The sequence below is a fragment of the Sorex araneus genome, chromosome 1 (genome assembly GCF_027595985.1).
Source record: "Sorex araneus isolate mSorAra2 chromosome 1, mSorAra2.pri, whole genome shotgun sequence".
NCBI classification, from domain to species: domain Eukaryota; kingdom Metazoa; phylum Chordata; class Mammalia; order Eulipotyphla; family Soricidae; genus Sorex; species Sorex araneus.
The window spans coordinates 430,327,253-430,344,312 of record NC_073302.1 but is presented as its reverse complement, the minus strand read 5'-3'; the positions used below and the strand labels follow the sequence as shown (position 1 = coordinate 430,344,312).

The window sequence follows — 17,060 nt, the reverse complement described above, 5'->3', positions numbered from 1 at the left end:
ATCCTGGCCGTGCCCGCCCCCACCCCTACCCCCTGCCTGTCATCCTCAGTCTCAAGGTCTAAGGCATGCCCCCCTCCCCCCACCTCCTCCCTGCTCGATGCACAGAGAGGCTTGGCTTTCAGAAGTGTTTACCGAAGGCTCTTCCCTGGTTACGGCGGGTTGGCGCCGGCACAGCTGCGAAAGGTTGCTACCCGCCGGCACCACCCTACAGCTTTGCAAACAGCAAGGTAGATCATTTTGATTTTTGTTTTACTTTCACCGTGCAGCCCCCTGCCAGCCTAATTCTAGGGCTCCCGCCGCCTGCTGGAGTTCTACCGCCAATTTCCTGGCGTGGTTTTGCTCCTGTCTGCGTGGCTCCTCCCCTCTCTCCCAGCTGCCCACTCGGCATCTGCTTTTCTCCTCTTGACCCCTGGTGGCGGGGGCCCCTCCTCTCCACCCCAGGCCCCCCTTTCCTCTCTTCTCGGCGGCTTCGTGGTCTGCTGGCAGCTGTGGGGTTTTTGTTACTCCTCTCTCCTGGCCCCAGCAGCCTGCCTCGCTCTTGGAACTACTTCCTCTTCCCTCGCTCCCGCTGGCCCAAACTGGGCATGTGTCCGAATGCCATGTGCATTCCCCAGGTGGAAGTTACAGGCAGTGGCATGCGGTAGGGACACTGCCCCACTGGTCTTTACTCCTAGAGCAAAAGGATCCGTGGGCTTGGGGGGTGGCATGAGAGGAAATATTTGACACTGGAAGGGACTTTCTGTGGTTGCAAAGGAAATAGTAGGAGGCTTCTTGCAGGAATTACCAAGTGCCAAGAGAAGGAAAATTTCCCTTTGATAGAGGATGATTTTGGTCTCTCAGATTGAGTGTACCAGGCTGGAGCGATAGCACAGCGGGTAGGGCGTTTGCCTTGCACGCGGCCGACTCTTTTTGATTCCTCTGCCCCTCTCGGAGAGCCTGGCAAGCTACTGAGAGTATCTCACCCGCGTGGCAGAGCCTGGCAAGCTCCCTGTGGCGTATTTGATATGCCAAAAACAGTAATAACAAATCTCACAGTGGAGACGTTACTGGTGCCCGCTCAAGCAAATTGATGAGCCACGGGATGACAGTGATACAGTAATACAGATTGAGTAAGGTGTACGGTTCTAAGCTTGCAGGTCTAGGGGTCTTTAGCTTAAGTGAGGGACTCAGTCTCTCCATTCTCTTGACCCATCGCTGCCAAATAGCGAGTTTCTCCCCATTGTTTGTTTCTCCTTCCTCATGCAAAGGAGCACCATTGGTCAAGCATCTCTGGTCAAGTTCCCGGAGGGGGAGCCCCAGAGCTGTTCACTGGGGCAGCCCTGAGCCCATTTGCATCCTGGCGTGGCTCTTGTCCGGATTCATTCATACTAAGTACAGCACAGTCCTTCCAGCCACGAGCTGCATTTCAATGTCCCTTCGCCGGGTCTATGCTATGGAACTGAGTGGACACAGAACCTTCTTGTCTCCAGAAAGGCTGGTGGTGGACAGTTCTGTTCCCGCAGGTTACCCCCACCCGACCCCTGATGTCCCCAGCTTCCTTGGCAAAGCTTGGACTCTCGTGATGGGGGTGTCTGGGAGTCCAAGGCATCACGGCCCCATGGGAGGTTTCCAGATTGAGCTTGTCAGCCTTACGCCACATCCTCCCCCACCTTCCCCGCCTTGGTGTCTGACCTCCCACCTCTGTCTTTGTCTTGCTCACCTGGGTCCTTCGGTGATGGTGGCAGGACGGAGTCTGTGGCTGAGAAGATGCTGACCAACTGGTTCACTTTCCTGCTCTACAAATTCCTGAAGGTACGATCCATTTTGTGCATGTCAGGGACACTATTTTTTTTGGGGGGGTGGGGCAGTCACACCTGGTGATGCTCGGGGCTTACTCCTGGCTCTGTACTCAGGAATTACTCCTGGCAGTGCTTGGGAGGGTCAATAGGGATACTAGGGATTGAACCCAACTTGGCTGTTGGGTTCCCTACTGTATAATCGCTACTGTTGGCTTCCCTACTGTACTGTCGCTCCCGCCCTGGGGACACATCTTCTCAAGGGTCACATCACAGGGTCACACGGAGATGTGCAGACAGCCTTACTCCAGAGCGGTGAGTGTGGCAGGGGCTGGTGTGCTAGCGTGCGTGACCAGCTGACCCTGGCCTTTCCCGCTGGAGCTGAGCTTTCCTGTGCCACCCCAGGGCCTTACTGTGACAGCGCTGTGAAAATAAAGCAGACTTTGTTCCGTCCCTAGGGTCTTTGAATGAAAACAGAAGTGGGGGCTATAAAATCTCTGGCTCTGCCTCAGTTTCCCCGCCAGCCTGGGCATAGGCCTGCATCCTCCCTATTTCTCTCCATGGTCCCCCAAGACCACACTCAGGCCCCAACTCTTGGAAACTCCACACCAAGCAGTGGAGACCCCCCCTCCCCATCCTCATTGAGGGCACTGATTTGCTTGCCTCCACGGTCAGGATCCTGTAGTGCACCCCGGCCCGAGAGCCAACCCAGCCCATTCCCAGTTCCAGCTCTGCATCCCTCCGCCGGCCTGCTCCCCCTGCCCTCTCTCCTGGCGCTCCCAGCCCCCAGACCTAGCGAGACTGATAAGGAGCCCGCAGGTAGAGAGCGAACCATGTGTGGCGCCAGATAAGCCCACGGTTGCCTGGGAGGTGGGAGAGGTGCCGGCTTCCCATTATAAACATGTTCGCTAAGGTGTTCGCAGCACGGGGGCTGACCTCAGTCTCCGGAAGGGCTGCGGGAGAGCAGGCAGGTGGCGGGAAGGGACAGAAGGAAGCCAGAGCTCAGGGGGTGGGAAGGGTTGGAGAGGAAAAGACCCCGGTGTTCCCCCGAGAACCCAAGGGAAAGTGTGCATCAAGGAGACTGTTGAAAAAGCAAAGGGGGGAGTTAAGGCGCTTGCCTTGCGTGCGGCCAGGTGGAGTTTGATCCCCAGCCCCACATCTGGTCCCCTGAGCCTGCTGGGTTTGGACCGATCCCCCCGAATATATAAAAATACTATAATATTTTATATGTATTGATCATTGGTGCATTCTACATCTCGTCTGGATCATCACCAGCATCTCAGCCTGAGATGTCTACTCTCAGCAGTTTCCCCTCTGGAGAAGCCTGGCCTCTCTCTGTGTCTCTGTCTCTGTCTGTCTGTCTGTCTGTCTTAGACACACACACACACTCACACTCCCTGTCTCTCTGTGTCTCTCTGTCTCTGTCTCCCTCCCTCTCTTACATACACAGTCGCACTCCCTGTTTCTGTCTCTGTCTTTCTCTTACACACACACACACACACACACACACACACACACACACACCCCTCATTCACTCTCCCTGTCTCTTTGCCTGTCTCTGTCTCTGTCTGTCTGTCTCTCTTAGACACACGCACACACACACACACTCACACTCCCTGTCTCTCTGTGTCTCTCTGTCTCTGTCTCTCTCCCTCTCTTACACACACAGTCACACTCCCTGTTTCTGTCTCTTTCTCTTACACAAACACACACACACACACACTCATTCACGCTCCCTATCTCTCTGCCTGCCTCTGTCTCTCTCTGTCTCTCTGTCTCTTTCTCTGTCTCTGTCTCTCTCACACACACACAGTCACACTCCCTGTCTGTTTCTGTCTCTGTTTCTGTCTCTGTCTCTCTGTCTCTCTCTCTCACACACACACACACTCACACACTCCCATCTCTGCTTGTTTCTGTCTCTGTCTCACACACACACACACATACACACACACACACACTCATACTCATATTTCTCTAAATAAAATTATGTCACATCTCACCCCCTGAACAGAAAAAGTCAAATTAAATGAAAGCAAGTGGCTGTGGGAGAAGGGCAGAGTGGATGAGGGGGCAGCCTTGGGGCCCTGCCACATGGGGGCCCATGCTTCTCCTCTCCCTGTCCAGGAGTGCGCCGGGGAGCCCCTCTTCTCGCTGTTCTGCGCCATCAAGCAGCAGATGGAGAAGGGCCCCATCGACGCCATCACGGGCGAGGCCCGCTACTCCCTGAGTGAGGACAAGCTCATCCGGCAGCAGATCGACTACAAGACCCTGGTGAGCCTCCCTGCGGCCCGTGCTGAGTCACAGTGCTCCGGCCTAGCCCCTCCACGAGGCAGGAGGGAGGGCAGGGATCCTGCGGTTACGGGAACAGTGTCCCCCAGCCAGGGCCACCACCGCCCCCCAAGACTCCCTTTGCACCCCCAGTCCAGGGCATCTGGGTCTGAGGTCGTCTCCCCTGCATCATTGTGCAGTGTGGCCACTGGAGTCGTCCTTTCTGCAGCCGTCTAGACAGTGAGTAGCTATTACTATTTCCAAGCCTGGAATGTCCACTCCTTGCAGAGCAGTGAGTGCCCTGGGGGAGAGGGCAGGGGATACCGTGGAGGAGAGGACACCTCAAAGCCTTCCTGGCGCGGAAGAGCCCCTAGGCCCGCTGGTCTCAGCTGAAGCCAGTCTGTGCCTGGGCTTTATGGTGTGAGGGGTTTGTGCAGGGAGCATGGGTCCTGGTGAGGTTAGATTCCCGTGGAAGCTCCCTCAAGGAGACAGGACCAGGCTGGAAATGGGGCAACCCTGGAAGGGAATTCCTAGCTGGGGGACTGGGAGCAGGAGGCTGAGTCTGACTTAGCTGTTTATAATGTGGAAAATGGGGAATGTTGGAGAAGGAGGAGGTAGTACGGGGGTAAGGGGCTGGCCTTGCATGTAGCTGGCCCCAATCCAGTCCCCAGCACTGTGTATGGTTCCCTGAGCACTGCCAGGAGAGATCCCTGAGCACAGCTTAATGTGGCCCAGTGCCCCAATGGGGGTAGTAATCTGGGCTGCAGGGAGGGAGATAACACACCAGCCAGGAGACATGCCCCAGGAGAAGGAAGATGGGACTCTATCCCCAACACTACATGGTCCCCTGAACACTGCCAGGAGTGACCCCCCCCCCCAAACACAGATCCTAAAGCAGAACCTGAGCATAGCCAGGTGTGGCCCCCAGACTATAAGAGGAGGATAATCCTAGAACATACTAAAATGGAGATTAGGATCCCCACTATCCCGTTCCAAAGGCCAAGGGTGTTCCTTGGCTTCCCCTAAGCTCCCCCCACCCCACCCCACCCCCGAGGCAGCTCATGGACTTTCTTGGATAGAACTGTGAGCTCCCACTGGCCTTTCGAGGAAAGGGGAGAAGTGAAAGGAATGAGCAAGTAAAAGATGAGTTTAGGGGTGATGGGGACACCCCAAAAGGGAAGCATGAGAGGGGGGGTTAGAGAACAGAGGGTGATGGACTTGGCCCTTCACTCAGTAGTGAATGGAGCCTGGTGGAGCCGGCCAGGAGCCCTGGGCTTGGGGTGAGTCCCGAATTCCAGGGCCAGCTGGGGAGACAGCCCCCACCTGCCACTCTGGACAAAACTGTCCCTGCTGCTTGGGACTGTCTGAACCACCCAGACATTCCTATCCTGCTCCCTCTTCACAGGACCTAAACCCTCAAAGGCGTGTGTCAAAGACAGGCTTGCTAGGAGTGGCCCATTGAGGGGACAGGGAAGGAGCACCTGTAGGTGGGGTTGCCTTGCTGGCAAGTCCCCGCCCCGGAGTCGGCCGGGAAGGGGGCACAGTTCCAGGAACAGAGAGCGAGAGGGGCGTTCGATGCTGTTCTGCTCCCCCTTACCCTTGCCCCCACCCCAGACTCCCTCCCTCCCGCCTGTCCACAGCTCACCAACACCAACACTGACCCAGTGCCGAGAGTTGCTCTCCACACACATCACAGAGGCCACAACAAGGTGTCACGGTAGCGCCCTTGAAGAGAATTCGGGGGTGTCCCAGGAACGGGGCAGGGAAGTGCAGCTGGAAAATAATTCTTGTTTTGCCCATCCAGAAGCTTCCATTCAGTCCATCCATTAGTAGCAGGTGTAACCAGAGGCTGGGGAGAGGGGGAGAAAGGGAGTGTGGAAGGGGGGGGGAGTGGCTGTAGCCCCGGGCACTTACAGCCAAGGGTGGCAGCCTGGTCCTGTGCAGGAGGGGAGAGTCCAGGCCATGGGACCCAGACCAGAGGCTGGGCCGGGCCCTGCAGGGTCTGTGTGAAGTGATGGGCTGGCGGGAGCCAGAGCTGGCCTGTCGGGACTTTGGACTGTGCTGCAGGACGTGCCCCCGGCACCCCGCGAGCCTCTGTGGGTGCCAGACGCTCATCTGGAGCCTGCTACCTTGCGTGCGTACTCCCGGAAGCTTTCTAGAAAGCGAGGTTCCCACCGAATGGTCTGCTGGAACCCTCCAGGCCCACCCAAGAGCCTGCTGGGATGCCGTGGGCGCATGTGGAGGCGGCTTCCTCCAGAACCTCAGGTCCCTGACCTACAAATCAGCATCGGCCTCTTTGAGAAGCCCTTTGGTGGCCCCTTGACTTGGTGGCCGGACAAGCATCAGGCCCTTTGCTCCAAAACTAGGAGCGGTGGGGAGTGGGAGAAGGCCTGCGACAGGGACCTCCTGGGCAGAGACCCTACAGCTGGGGTCTCTCAGTGGGGACCCTGCGTCTTCTCTGGGTACTTGGAGGCATCCGGTGGAGTCGGTGAGTCCACACCCATGAACCCAGTGCACAGAGGGACGGTAGAAATGCCGAGAGTCGACTCAGCCTCGTGGTCTCTGTGGGAACCACACCCAGGAAAAGCGAGGAGCTGCCTCAGGGGAGACAGACCCCTGTACTCCCCCTGAACGATCCCAACCCGCACACACCCCGGGGGCCAGGATGGCAGCGGTCAGGACTGCATCCTCCCACCTGTGCCCTGCCACAGAGGGAAGGGAAGGGGCCAGGGACACGCAGAGAAGGAAGGAAAGGGTGGGGAGAGGGGGGTGGTTCTTGGGCAGGGCTGTGGGGCTCAGGCTTTTCCCGTTTAGGACCCTGGGTGTGGGGGGGAACTGTGGTTTATGACTTCAGGAGGCTTTGGCTTCTCCACGAAACCAGCCCGGGCCCCTTGGAGCTCAAGGCAGTCTGGCTACTAATGCGAGGCAGGTGCCTGAGGGGGCCACCAATTGCCACCACGTGTGCGGAGGACGGGACTGTGTGGGGCTGGCTGGGGTCTGAGTCTGCAACCCAGATGGGCGGGTCAAAGTGCAGAACAGGGCCCGGCAGGGAACCCGGAGTGGCAGGGCCTTGGGCATCACTCACCCCCCCTTCCCAAGCCCCCCACCCCCCCTCCTGCAGGACCCCACACTCTCCCCTCCAGGCGAAGAGCAAGAGGCTTCATCCAAGCAGCGAGGCAGGAAACGGCTTTTGGAAACAGCCCAGAACTTTTTTTTTTTTTTTAATGAAATCATATAGTTTAGGGCTTTCAACAGTCTTTAACTTTTTCAACTGGTTCCAGCAAGACAGAGGTTTCTGAGCCAGGCTGGGCTTCTTGCCCCGAGTGGGATGTTAGGGCCACAGCCAGGAAGGGATCGCAGTTCATCTGAACCCGAAAGCTTCTTAGAGATCCCCTGCTTAGCCCTGGATTCTTAGAAACAGCGAAGCTTGGAAGTCGTGGAAGATGGGAGGCAGATGGGGGGGGGGGGCAGGTCGGGGAGGGAGGAGGAGTTAGTTGCGTGAGTGGATGGGAGCTACTCTGTGGTGGCCAGGGTGCCGAGATGGTACCACACAAGTTTGTATGTTCGATACATGCATGCGCACGCGCACATGCAAGAGTATGTGAGTGCACACCTTCATGTCCCTGCTTCTGCACATTCTCCTCCCTTCCTCCCCTGGGGAATCAGTGCCTCCACGGAGCCCCTGGTAACCGGCAGTTCAGCATGCAGTTCTGCAGTCCAGTTCTGCAGTGGCCCCGAGATCTGGGGCCCTCCTGCTCCCCGACTGCACAGGAAGGAAGGCAGAGGGCTGGCCTGGAGCCCGGCGAGGCTGGGCTGGCCGAAGTCCTCTCTGAGCCCAGCCTGCCCTGGAGGAGCCCCTGGGCCGGGATCCCGGGGGCAGCAGTGAGTCTGGGGGCCTTCCCTGCTGCCCTCCCCACGCGCCTCCTTCCCCTCCACCCAGGTCCTGAGCTGCGTCAACCCTGACAGTGCCAACAGCCCCGAGGTCCCCGTGAAGATCCTCAACTGCGACACCATCACTCAGGTCAAGGAAAAGATTCTGGATGCCATCTTCAAAAACGTGCCCTGCTCCCACCGGCCCAAGGCTGCAGATATGGACCTGGGTGAGTAGCCGCCCAACCTCAGGGCCGCTCGCAGACTGCACGGAACATCCATGGTGGTCCAAGGCAGGGCATGGACGGGCCAGTCACGTCCCACCCTCAGGACCATGGGGAGGGCCTCTGTGCCCTCCTGGAGCCCATGCTTGACTTCATACCCCCTCAGGACACCCAGGAATGTTTTCATGGCCCCCAGAAACCAAAGAGGGTGCCTTCATGCCACCTGGAAACAGGAAGCAGGGAGGGAGCGACAACCCAATGGCGCCCTGGCCCCTCAGTTCTCTCAGCCGTGCGGGGGGCACGGAGACGTCCCATCCACAGTGGTGGTCACTGGCATCTGAGCCCATGAACTTGCCAGTCCTGCCCTTGGCCCTATTGTGACCCCAGGATCTTCCTGTCCTTTCTGCCCTGGGCTTGTCATGTTTGCTGACCACCAAAGGCTTGAGGGATCTGAACTCGTGGTGGAGGCTGGAGAGGAAGCCCAGAGAATAAGCTGACACATCCTCTGGGCAGCAGGGGGCCCTTTTAGGGGAACTAACTGTCCATGAACACATGGTCTAGCCTGGAGCTGGCATGGTCTAGCCTGTAATCACCGGCTGAGGTTACATCCCGGGGAAACGCCAGCAGAAACCAGAGATTCCAGACTCCTCTGAAGAGAGACCATGGGGTCCTGGGACTCAGCCATCCTGGTGCCACCAAGTCCTGGCTTTGTGACTTTGTTCCAGTCACTTAACCTTTCTGTGCCTTTGTCCCCTGGCCTGGGAAATGGGGACAATAATACCTGGCTGAGAATAAATGTGAAATGAAATCATGTGGGTCACTGCCTCTTGAGCGGCCCTTCCTATCCACTTGGCCTGGCCCGTAAGCCCGTGTTTAGTAAGCATCACCTGCCACCTTCGTGATGGTCAGAATAGTCGCCAGGAAACTGTCTATGTCTGTTCATCCTGGGTGTGGAGAGAGAGGCATGAACAGGAGCATGTGCTTGAGTCTGTAGATTCATGGTAACAGAGGGATGGTAACAGAGGGGTGGGAGGACTCCAGGGGTCCCCTTAATCCACCCATCTGGCCCCTAAGCTGGCTCAGGCAAAGCCACCAGAGACAGATGGACACCGATGCTGTTTTCTAAAGCCCGCGGGAATGTTTATCCCCCTCCTGCTTCTTTATCCTGCCTCCCTGCCACCCCCAAATCTCAAGCCCCAAGTCTCAGGACAAGGCAGTTGTATGAAGTCACCGCAGCCTTACGGCCCCCTGCAGCCCGGGGGTCTCTCACAGGCCACTGGCTGTGCCCACGGTGCCGTTACCCAAGGGTGGGGGCGATGGGGTGAGCAGAAGATGTCTCTGGGGGGGGGGACAGGGAAGAGCAACTGTGTGAGGGCCAGTGATGGTGGGATGGGGGTGAGCATGCCCAGGTGTATCTGACCCCTATCCTGGGCATGAGTGCCTGGTGCTGACATGGGTGTCTGCCTGCGGGGGGAGGGGGAGACCAGAACTCATAAAAGCAGTGGGAGAGAAGAGTGAGTGATGTGATGGAGGACCCTGGGTTCGTCCCCCCAAACAGTTTTGCGGGGGGACTTCACGGTGGGTTTCCTGGGAAAAGCGAAGTCAGGTGGGGGGAGGGGTGCCCTTGGGTCCCCAGGCACTCTCATCTGTACAGTGGGTGGGCAGGAAGCTGGCACAGTGCAACAGTGCAGGGTGGGGGGGGGACATGAAAAGGCAGCCGAAGCCTGGGATGCCTGCACTATGCCCCCCCCCAAAGAGTTCCAGGGTGAGGTGGTGACAGAACTGAGAGTTTCTGGGTTTGGATATGGCTCATCTCCCAGAAGCAGGGCATTGGGTGGCTGCATCAGTGACCCCATAAACATTAGGAGAGGGGCTTTGCCCGGGGTGAGCGACGAGGCATGGGCTGGGGGTGGTGTCCACACTCACTGTGGTCCTGGCGAGGCTGGGCCGCTAGTTCTCCCACCTCATCTCCACCAGCCCACCTGGTGGACAGGGCGAGGCCCTCCTAAGAGCCAATCAGGCACTCCTCCTTCTGTTAGGAGACGCCGGCAGGTCTCCGCTGGCGAGAGGGGGAGGGGGTCTACTGTTTGAGGCCCGTCTCGGTGCCTCACATCCTGTGGCTGGGAAGAGGCTGCTGATGAGCTGGAACCCACAGCTCCCTTAAAAGGCCCGGAGTGAGTGTAAGCCGCACAGAGCGGACGGTGAATGGCCAGATGTGAAGCCTTCCTCTACAGCGGGGCTTAACAGCTGGGCTGCAGGGAACAGCACCCAGACCCCTTTGCCCTCTACCACGAGCGAAGGAAGCTCGAGGGCTCCACGGCCCCCGTTTCTCCCCCGGGGAAGCAGCCAGTGGCGGTTCCCCTCCACTCACCATTCACTGCAGCTGGATGCTCCTGTGACATGCTCCCCGTGGCCACCTACCCCCTAGGACCTGCCTCTCCCACCTCAGTGGGAGGGACAGATAAAGAGAGAAAGCAGAGAAGGATCTGGGCAGTTTGGGTTTCAGGGTCCCTTCCTTTTGGGGAAGAGACATCCTTTGGGGCTCCTAAGGAACACCCCCCGCCCCCCCCCCCCCTATAAAGGAAGTTCTCTGCAGACACATTCTTTCATCTACGAAATTCAGGGCTTGGGGCTATCCCCAGGGCACTGTTCTTTCCACCCAAGCCAAATTGCTTAACAAGGAGAATTGGGTTTTCTCCAGCCCTTTGTTTGCTGTTTCTTCCACACTTTCCACTCAGTCTCTCCCCCACCCCCCAACCCATGCCTCCCAGGGCAGGAGAGACAAAACTCATTTTTCCCATCATCTAGATCAAAGTGCTCTGAACGCCTGAAAGCAATTTACAAATGGCAGGTGAGACTGTAATCAAAAATGAATCTACATGGAGGGATCCGGGATGCAAAGACAGGGAAGACGGAGCCACGGCTCTGGACAAAGGCAACACCTTCCACTTGCTTCCCCTGAGGGCCTGGCCTCCTTAGCCAAGAAGTGACCACACTGGCCAGTTCTCCTCTCTGAATCCCAATCCTGGCAATGCAAGGATTTGTCCCAGGACAGGTCAGAAGGAAGCCAAGACTTTTTTTTTTTTTTAGGGGGCTCAGAGGAGAAGGGGAGTTTGGACCAGACCCCGGCAGTGCTCAAGGACTTATTCCTGGTCCTGCTCTCAAACAGAACTCAAAGCCTGAATTTCAACCAGGGTCACTCTGGGTGTGCTCGGGGATAGACCCACAGTCAGCCACATGCAAAATAAACACCTTAAACCTTATAGTTGCTCTATAGGCTAGAAAGCCAAGACTTTTTAAATCATCCCTGAAATTGTCCCAAGTAAATGCAGCCCCCAGTTGCCACCCCACAAGTTTGCCTGGCCTGGCTCCTCCTCCCAACACTTCTATTCATGGCCCCCTACACTGGGACTTCCCTGCTCCTTCCCCTGCTCCTGTTTCCTCAGACTTTTCCAGGCATTAAAGGACACCAACAAGGAATCACACCTGTTTTTTCTAAAGGTACAGAAATAAGGGGCGGTGTCTCTGCAGAAAAAAGTCTTATCGTATGGAATTTGTTGGCACAATGGCAGAGGGTTTAGTTAATTAGAGGATCGTAAGACAGGCTCCTTCATACTCCACAGAAATGCAGGTCGGTCTCACCCTTCTGGAGCCAGCCAGGCTATGATCAAGGCATTGTCTGATTCTTTATGAGACAGTTCTCCTGGGTCACTGATGCTGTTCCCTTGCTGTGGCCTCCCGGGACAGAAGGAGGCTTCCATTCCTAAGTGCTTCCCTTCTCCTGATCTAATCACCTTCAAGGGTTTTCCTTCCGATCCAATCACCCCCGACGCCCCCCCTCCCAATGCTGTCTCTTGGGGATCAGAACCTCCTCATGGGGATGTGGATGAACGGCTCCTCTCTGTCTGCAGGCCAGAACTCACAAGGCCGACTGAAGGCTGGTGAGCCAGAGACGTGACAATATGTGGCTCAAGTTCCAAGGTCATCTGCTGGCAGAATTTTCTTCGTCAGAGAGGTCAATTTGACACTACTCTGCTCATTACCTCTTTGGATGAGCTTCCTCTACATCACAAAAGCTAATTTACCACCCCAGTGTCCACCAATGTCAGTGCTCATAGCCCCTCCAGCCGTCTTTACAGAGGCATCCTGCTTATCCCATGAACACGTCTGTGGGGACCTTGGCCAGACCACATAGGCACGTGCAGAAGGGTATGGGGACCACCTGCATTGCCGTTGTCTGGAATCTAGAAAGGAGAGTTGCCACGGGGCTGGGGGAGAGATGGGTGGGCATTGGGAGGCTCCACCCTGCCTTGGGGTGCTCTTCCTGCCCACCATGTCCCCTTCCACCTGCACAGTCACCCACAGGCGTCAGGTAGAGTGTCCCCTTACACTGCAAACTCTCAACACACTCTGTGCAGTCCACAAGGTAATTTGGGGATGCAGGTGGGGTGGGGGGGTAGATCATAGCCAGGCATGGGGTGCCCCCCCCGCCCCCCGTGCCTAGGAATTCACTATGCACAGTAGCAGAAGGCGGGACACTTCTCTCGCATTTGGAACGGCTCCGGGTGCTGTCACCGTCCTTTGCTGCCCTGGGAAATAGCAGGTCTGATTCTGGGCCGCTCCAGAGGAGAATCTGTAACTCAGAGATGGGCAGTGTCTGGGCCCTGGTCATGCAGCTGAGGCGGGCTGGGGGAGAGGGAGACACACACCCCCTTCCCGCGCAGTCCTCCGGGCGGGCATGCTGATCCCCCCCGAGTTCCCTCAATGTTATGCCAATGTTCCCTCACCGGCCCCCAGAACTCTGCCCCCCTTCCCCTCCCTGCCCCTGTCTTGTCATTCAACTCAGGCTGAAAGGATCTCTCTCTCTCTCTCTCTCTCTCTCTCTCTCTCTCTCTCCCTTTTTCCCCCCAAATAAGTCATTCCTCTATGCAATAAAGAGATACACTATCTTCTGAGCGAAATATAAAGAGTTCACAGCAGCTGTCTCCCAGTTTGCATTTTCTGCTGCCCCTGATGGGAGGACAGATAAAGATAATGGGATTTTTTTTTTCCTCCTTCTTTATTTCACCTCGCTCTCTCCCTGGAAGGTGGAAGAGTAACAAATTGGATTGTAAGTGTGTCTGTCCTTTGTGCTGGCAGTCTGGAGTGGGGGCCTGGAGCTGGCAGGAAGGTCAGAGCCAGTGGTTTTCACTCGGGTCCATGCATATGAATGTCAGGGTCAACTTCCTCCGGCCCAGAGGCCCATCCCCTGCCCTCTCTACTCTCCTTTAACCAGTCCTCAGCTGGGGCGGCCTCGGGTAAGCCTCTGTGTCCCCCATCCTGGACATTCCCCGACGCTGTGGCCTGTCTCTCTGCAGTGAGTAGCAGAATGAAATCTGCTGCTCCCTGGAATGCTCCAGACATACGGAATAACCATGACTCCTCAGTACAAAGCACTTCACAATTTACCAAGTCCCTGCAATGCAGGTGGTACAGTTTTGTTTCAGAACCTCTTCTTGGAAGTACCAAGTCTCCTGCTCAGTCCTTTTCTATTTCAGAACTCATTCTCACAGTTAGATTCTTTTGAACAAAATACTCTTCAGAGCGTCCCCTCTTTCTCTGTCTGGGTCAATTTTCCACCTTTGGGGGGACTTGTTTGGGTAGGGGGGCCACTTCTGGAAGGCCCCGTCTTTGAGCTCAGGGATCACTCCTGGCAGGGCTCAGGGGTCCATATGTGGAGCCAGGGATCGGATCCAGGTTGGCTGTGTGCAAGGCAAGTGCCTTATCTACTGTTCTATCTCTCTGGTCCCAATCAGTCTCAATTTCTCTCTCTCTCTCTCTCTCTCTGTGTGTGTGTGTGTGTGTGTGTGTGTGTGTGTGTGTGTGTGTGTGTGTGTGGTGAGTCTCTCCTTTCTCTTTATCTCTCCCTTTATCTCTTTGGTGTTTGGGTCACACCCAGTAATGCTCAGGCTCACTCCTGGCTCATCCCTCGGGAATCACTCCTGGCAGGCTTGGGAGATCATGTATGGTGCCAAGGATAGAGCCTAGGTCAGTTGCATGCAAAGCAACCTTACTACTGTGCCATCATTCTGTCCCACTCTCTCTCTGTTTTAACCGCTAGTTTTGGGGGGTTTGGGGTGAGTATCTAATGCACATATCATATAATTCATGAGTTTAAAGTGAAAACCAATATTATTTCATTTATCTCTCCCATCTACTCTTCCTTTTTCACATTAATCAAATTTTAAATAGAATTCAAAATCTTAAAATTGCCCTTTTAGGTGCACGATTCATTAGTTCTTACTATAGTAACGAAAATTTGCAACTAGTTCTATTTAACAAAAGGTGGGGGGAGTTGGGCCACATGAGGTGACGCTTGCTCAGGGCTTACTCCTGACTCTGCACTCGGGAGTTGCTCCTGGCTGGGCTCACGGCACCCTGTGGGGTGCTGGGGATTGTTCTCATGTTGGCTGCATGTAAGGCAAGTGTTCCACCCCCCGGACTATCTCTCTGAGCCCCCATTTTTCCAGCCAGTCCTTCTGACAGTGGTACTCTAGTCTCACCATGACCATGTCCCCTCTTCAGAGGCTTGCTCCTAGAACACAGGGGTGGCAGAGCAGGAGCTGGCTCTGCCACGTGTCCCAGAGACTCGCCTGCTGGCAGCTGTGCAGGAGTGAGTCTCTCTCCAGTCCTCTGTGAGGCTCCTATTGGTAGTGGCAGAGTGGCCCTGGGAAATTGCACTTTGAAACTCTGATGAGGAAAAGTGGACGGGGAGCAGGTGGGGGGGTCCCTCCGGGATCATGAAGGTTGACTCAGCTGGTACTACCCAGCCAGGTTGGGTGGGTTTCCCTCATTCCCTCATCCTCACCTCTGGCTAGGTCAGTCCCTCCTGATGAGCTTCTGAGAGAGAGAGTTCTAACAAGACTAGATGGGACTGGTCGGTGAGCTTGTTGCAAATCCCTGTGGGACCCCGGGATAAGACAAGGTGCTTGGCCCAATGAGCATGTGCTTATATGTATGCCCGCATTGTGTGTGTGTGTGCGTGCGTGCGCGTGCATGTGCGCAAACCCAGATAGGAGCATGAGCATATACTTACACACACACAGACACAGAGACACATACACACACACACCAGGAGGGCCACAGCTAATGAGAGGTTATGCTCTAGGTGGGGAAAGGATTGCCCCTCCGAACCCCCTGGTTCTATGGGGGAGGGAGCCTTGGGAGCTGAGTCAGAGGTATGCTGAGTCAGTCTGCCTCCACGAGCCCCTCCCCCTCCCCAACCTAGTTCCTACTGTCCACAGATTTCCTCCCACAAGCTAGGTGTGGGGGCTCTACCCTGTCACCCCTTTTCCCCTTTCCCAGAGACTCTCTGAACTCTTTCTTATCTACCTCCCTCACTTCCCTCCACCCCTGACCTCAGCTCAGCTCCCCAGCTCTGCCTCGACGAGGGGTCCCTGCCTGGGGTCCCTGCCCGCTCATCTCTCTGGTGCTTGTCTCCCTCTCTCCCAGGCCCACAGCTCCTCCCTGGGAGCCCCAGCATGGCATGCTCCAACTTTCAGAACTTAGTTCCTGACTCCCTCAGGCCCCCTTCACCCTTGTTCTCTGCTGTCTCCCACAAGGACTCCCCCTGATGGACCCCCAACTCCTACCAGCTGCTCGCAGTTGGCTCCTTGGGATCAAAATGCCCATTCCTCTTATTGAGCAGGCACGTGTCCCCCAGACCGTCAGAACTCAGCTCAGATAGCCTCTGCTGACCCTCTCTGCCTCCCTCCTGTCTAGCTCGGACCACCCGCCCTGGGATCCTATCCTGTCTCTGCTCAGGGATCACTTCCAGGGGGAGAGTGCTGTGCTCTGATCTTGTCTTGCTGAACTCTACACAAGTGTCCTACTGGCATAGGAGCTGGCACCCTGGTGGCATGGGGTGGGGTGGGGTGGGGGGATGGAGCTTGGCCAATGTTGGAATGAGTGAGAGTGTGAATCCTGAGAGTTTCTTCATCTGGCTTGTCCCCATGGCATCAGGCAGGAGATGTGACCTTTTCCCAGGTGGGCGGGAAGGTGTCCTAGATGTGGGCAGGTGTGGGACATCACTGTCTCAGGACTCGTGGTGGCCCTAAGCTTCGAGGCTGCCGAATATCGCTCGGAGCCTTGAGATATCTTCCAGCCACACACTGTGCCCTGGGAACAGGCCGGGCAGGGCTGCCGGCTATTGGCCGAGAGGTCACCTTGCCGCTCTGCTGTTCTAAAAAGGTTGCTTCCGTGCTAGCAAGGTGTGGGCGCAAAAAAAGATATTTTTAGAGCTGTTCTTCTAGGCCAGACAGAAGGAGCCTGTCTGGTGTAAAGAATGCTCCACTGGGCTCCATTGATTTTCATTATTGTTATTAAAAGTAAGCCTGTGTTGGCCACGCAACAATACACAGAGCACAAAATTAGATCTCTCCTTGCTCAGGGTCCCCTCAGGTTAACGTCCCCAGCCCCATATGCTGCCAAGGGCACCGGGCCATGGTCCTTCTCTAAGGCTATAGGCTTGCCTGGTCCCCAGCTGGCCCAGTCTGTTCCTGGGGTTTGGGAGTAGAATTTCATGAGACCCAGCACGCAAGTTCAGGAAGGCTTTGCTCCCGAGATAGGAGGTAGCCGGCTGCTTTGCCCTTTGACCCTGGTCTCTCCTTATCTACTCCCCTGCCTTATTCCTCTGTCTAGAGAAGATTACGCTGTGGGGACAGGAATACTCCAGAAGGCTCAGCCCACATCCTCTACTTGGATTTTCCTCAAGACATTCCATGATGTGTCTGGAGCAAATAGAGGCCATGGCTAGTCTGTTGAGTAGTTTCAGGAGGGAAAACAAAAGGGGCGAAACCTGGAAGGGAAGGAGGGTCCCAGCAAGCAGGTAAGTAAGGATACTTGACCTGCAGGGAAGAGCAAGTTTGCGGGTTGAGTTTTCATC

The 17,060-nt window shown here is 56.2% G+C and overlaps 1 protein-coding gene across 1 annotated transcript in view; it reads left to right on the top strand.

Moving 5' to 3' along the window:
- Positions 1-17,060, top strand: part of PLXNA4 (plexin A4) — a 437,848-nt gene that overhangs the window by 394,651 nt on the left and 26,137 nt on the right. The window contains exons 23-25 of the mRNA XM_055136802.1: positions 1,725-1,791; positions 3,900-4,046; positions 7,984-8,143. Coding sequence (XP_054992777.1) covers positions 1,725-1,791; positions 3,900-4,046; positions 7,984-8,143 — 374 coding nt within the window. The remainder of the gene's footprint in view (positions 1-1,724; positions 1,792-3,899; positions 4,047-7,983; positions 8,144-17,060) is intronic.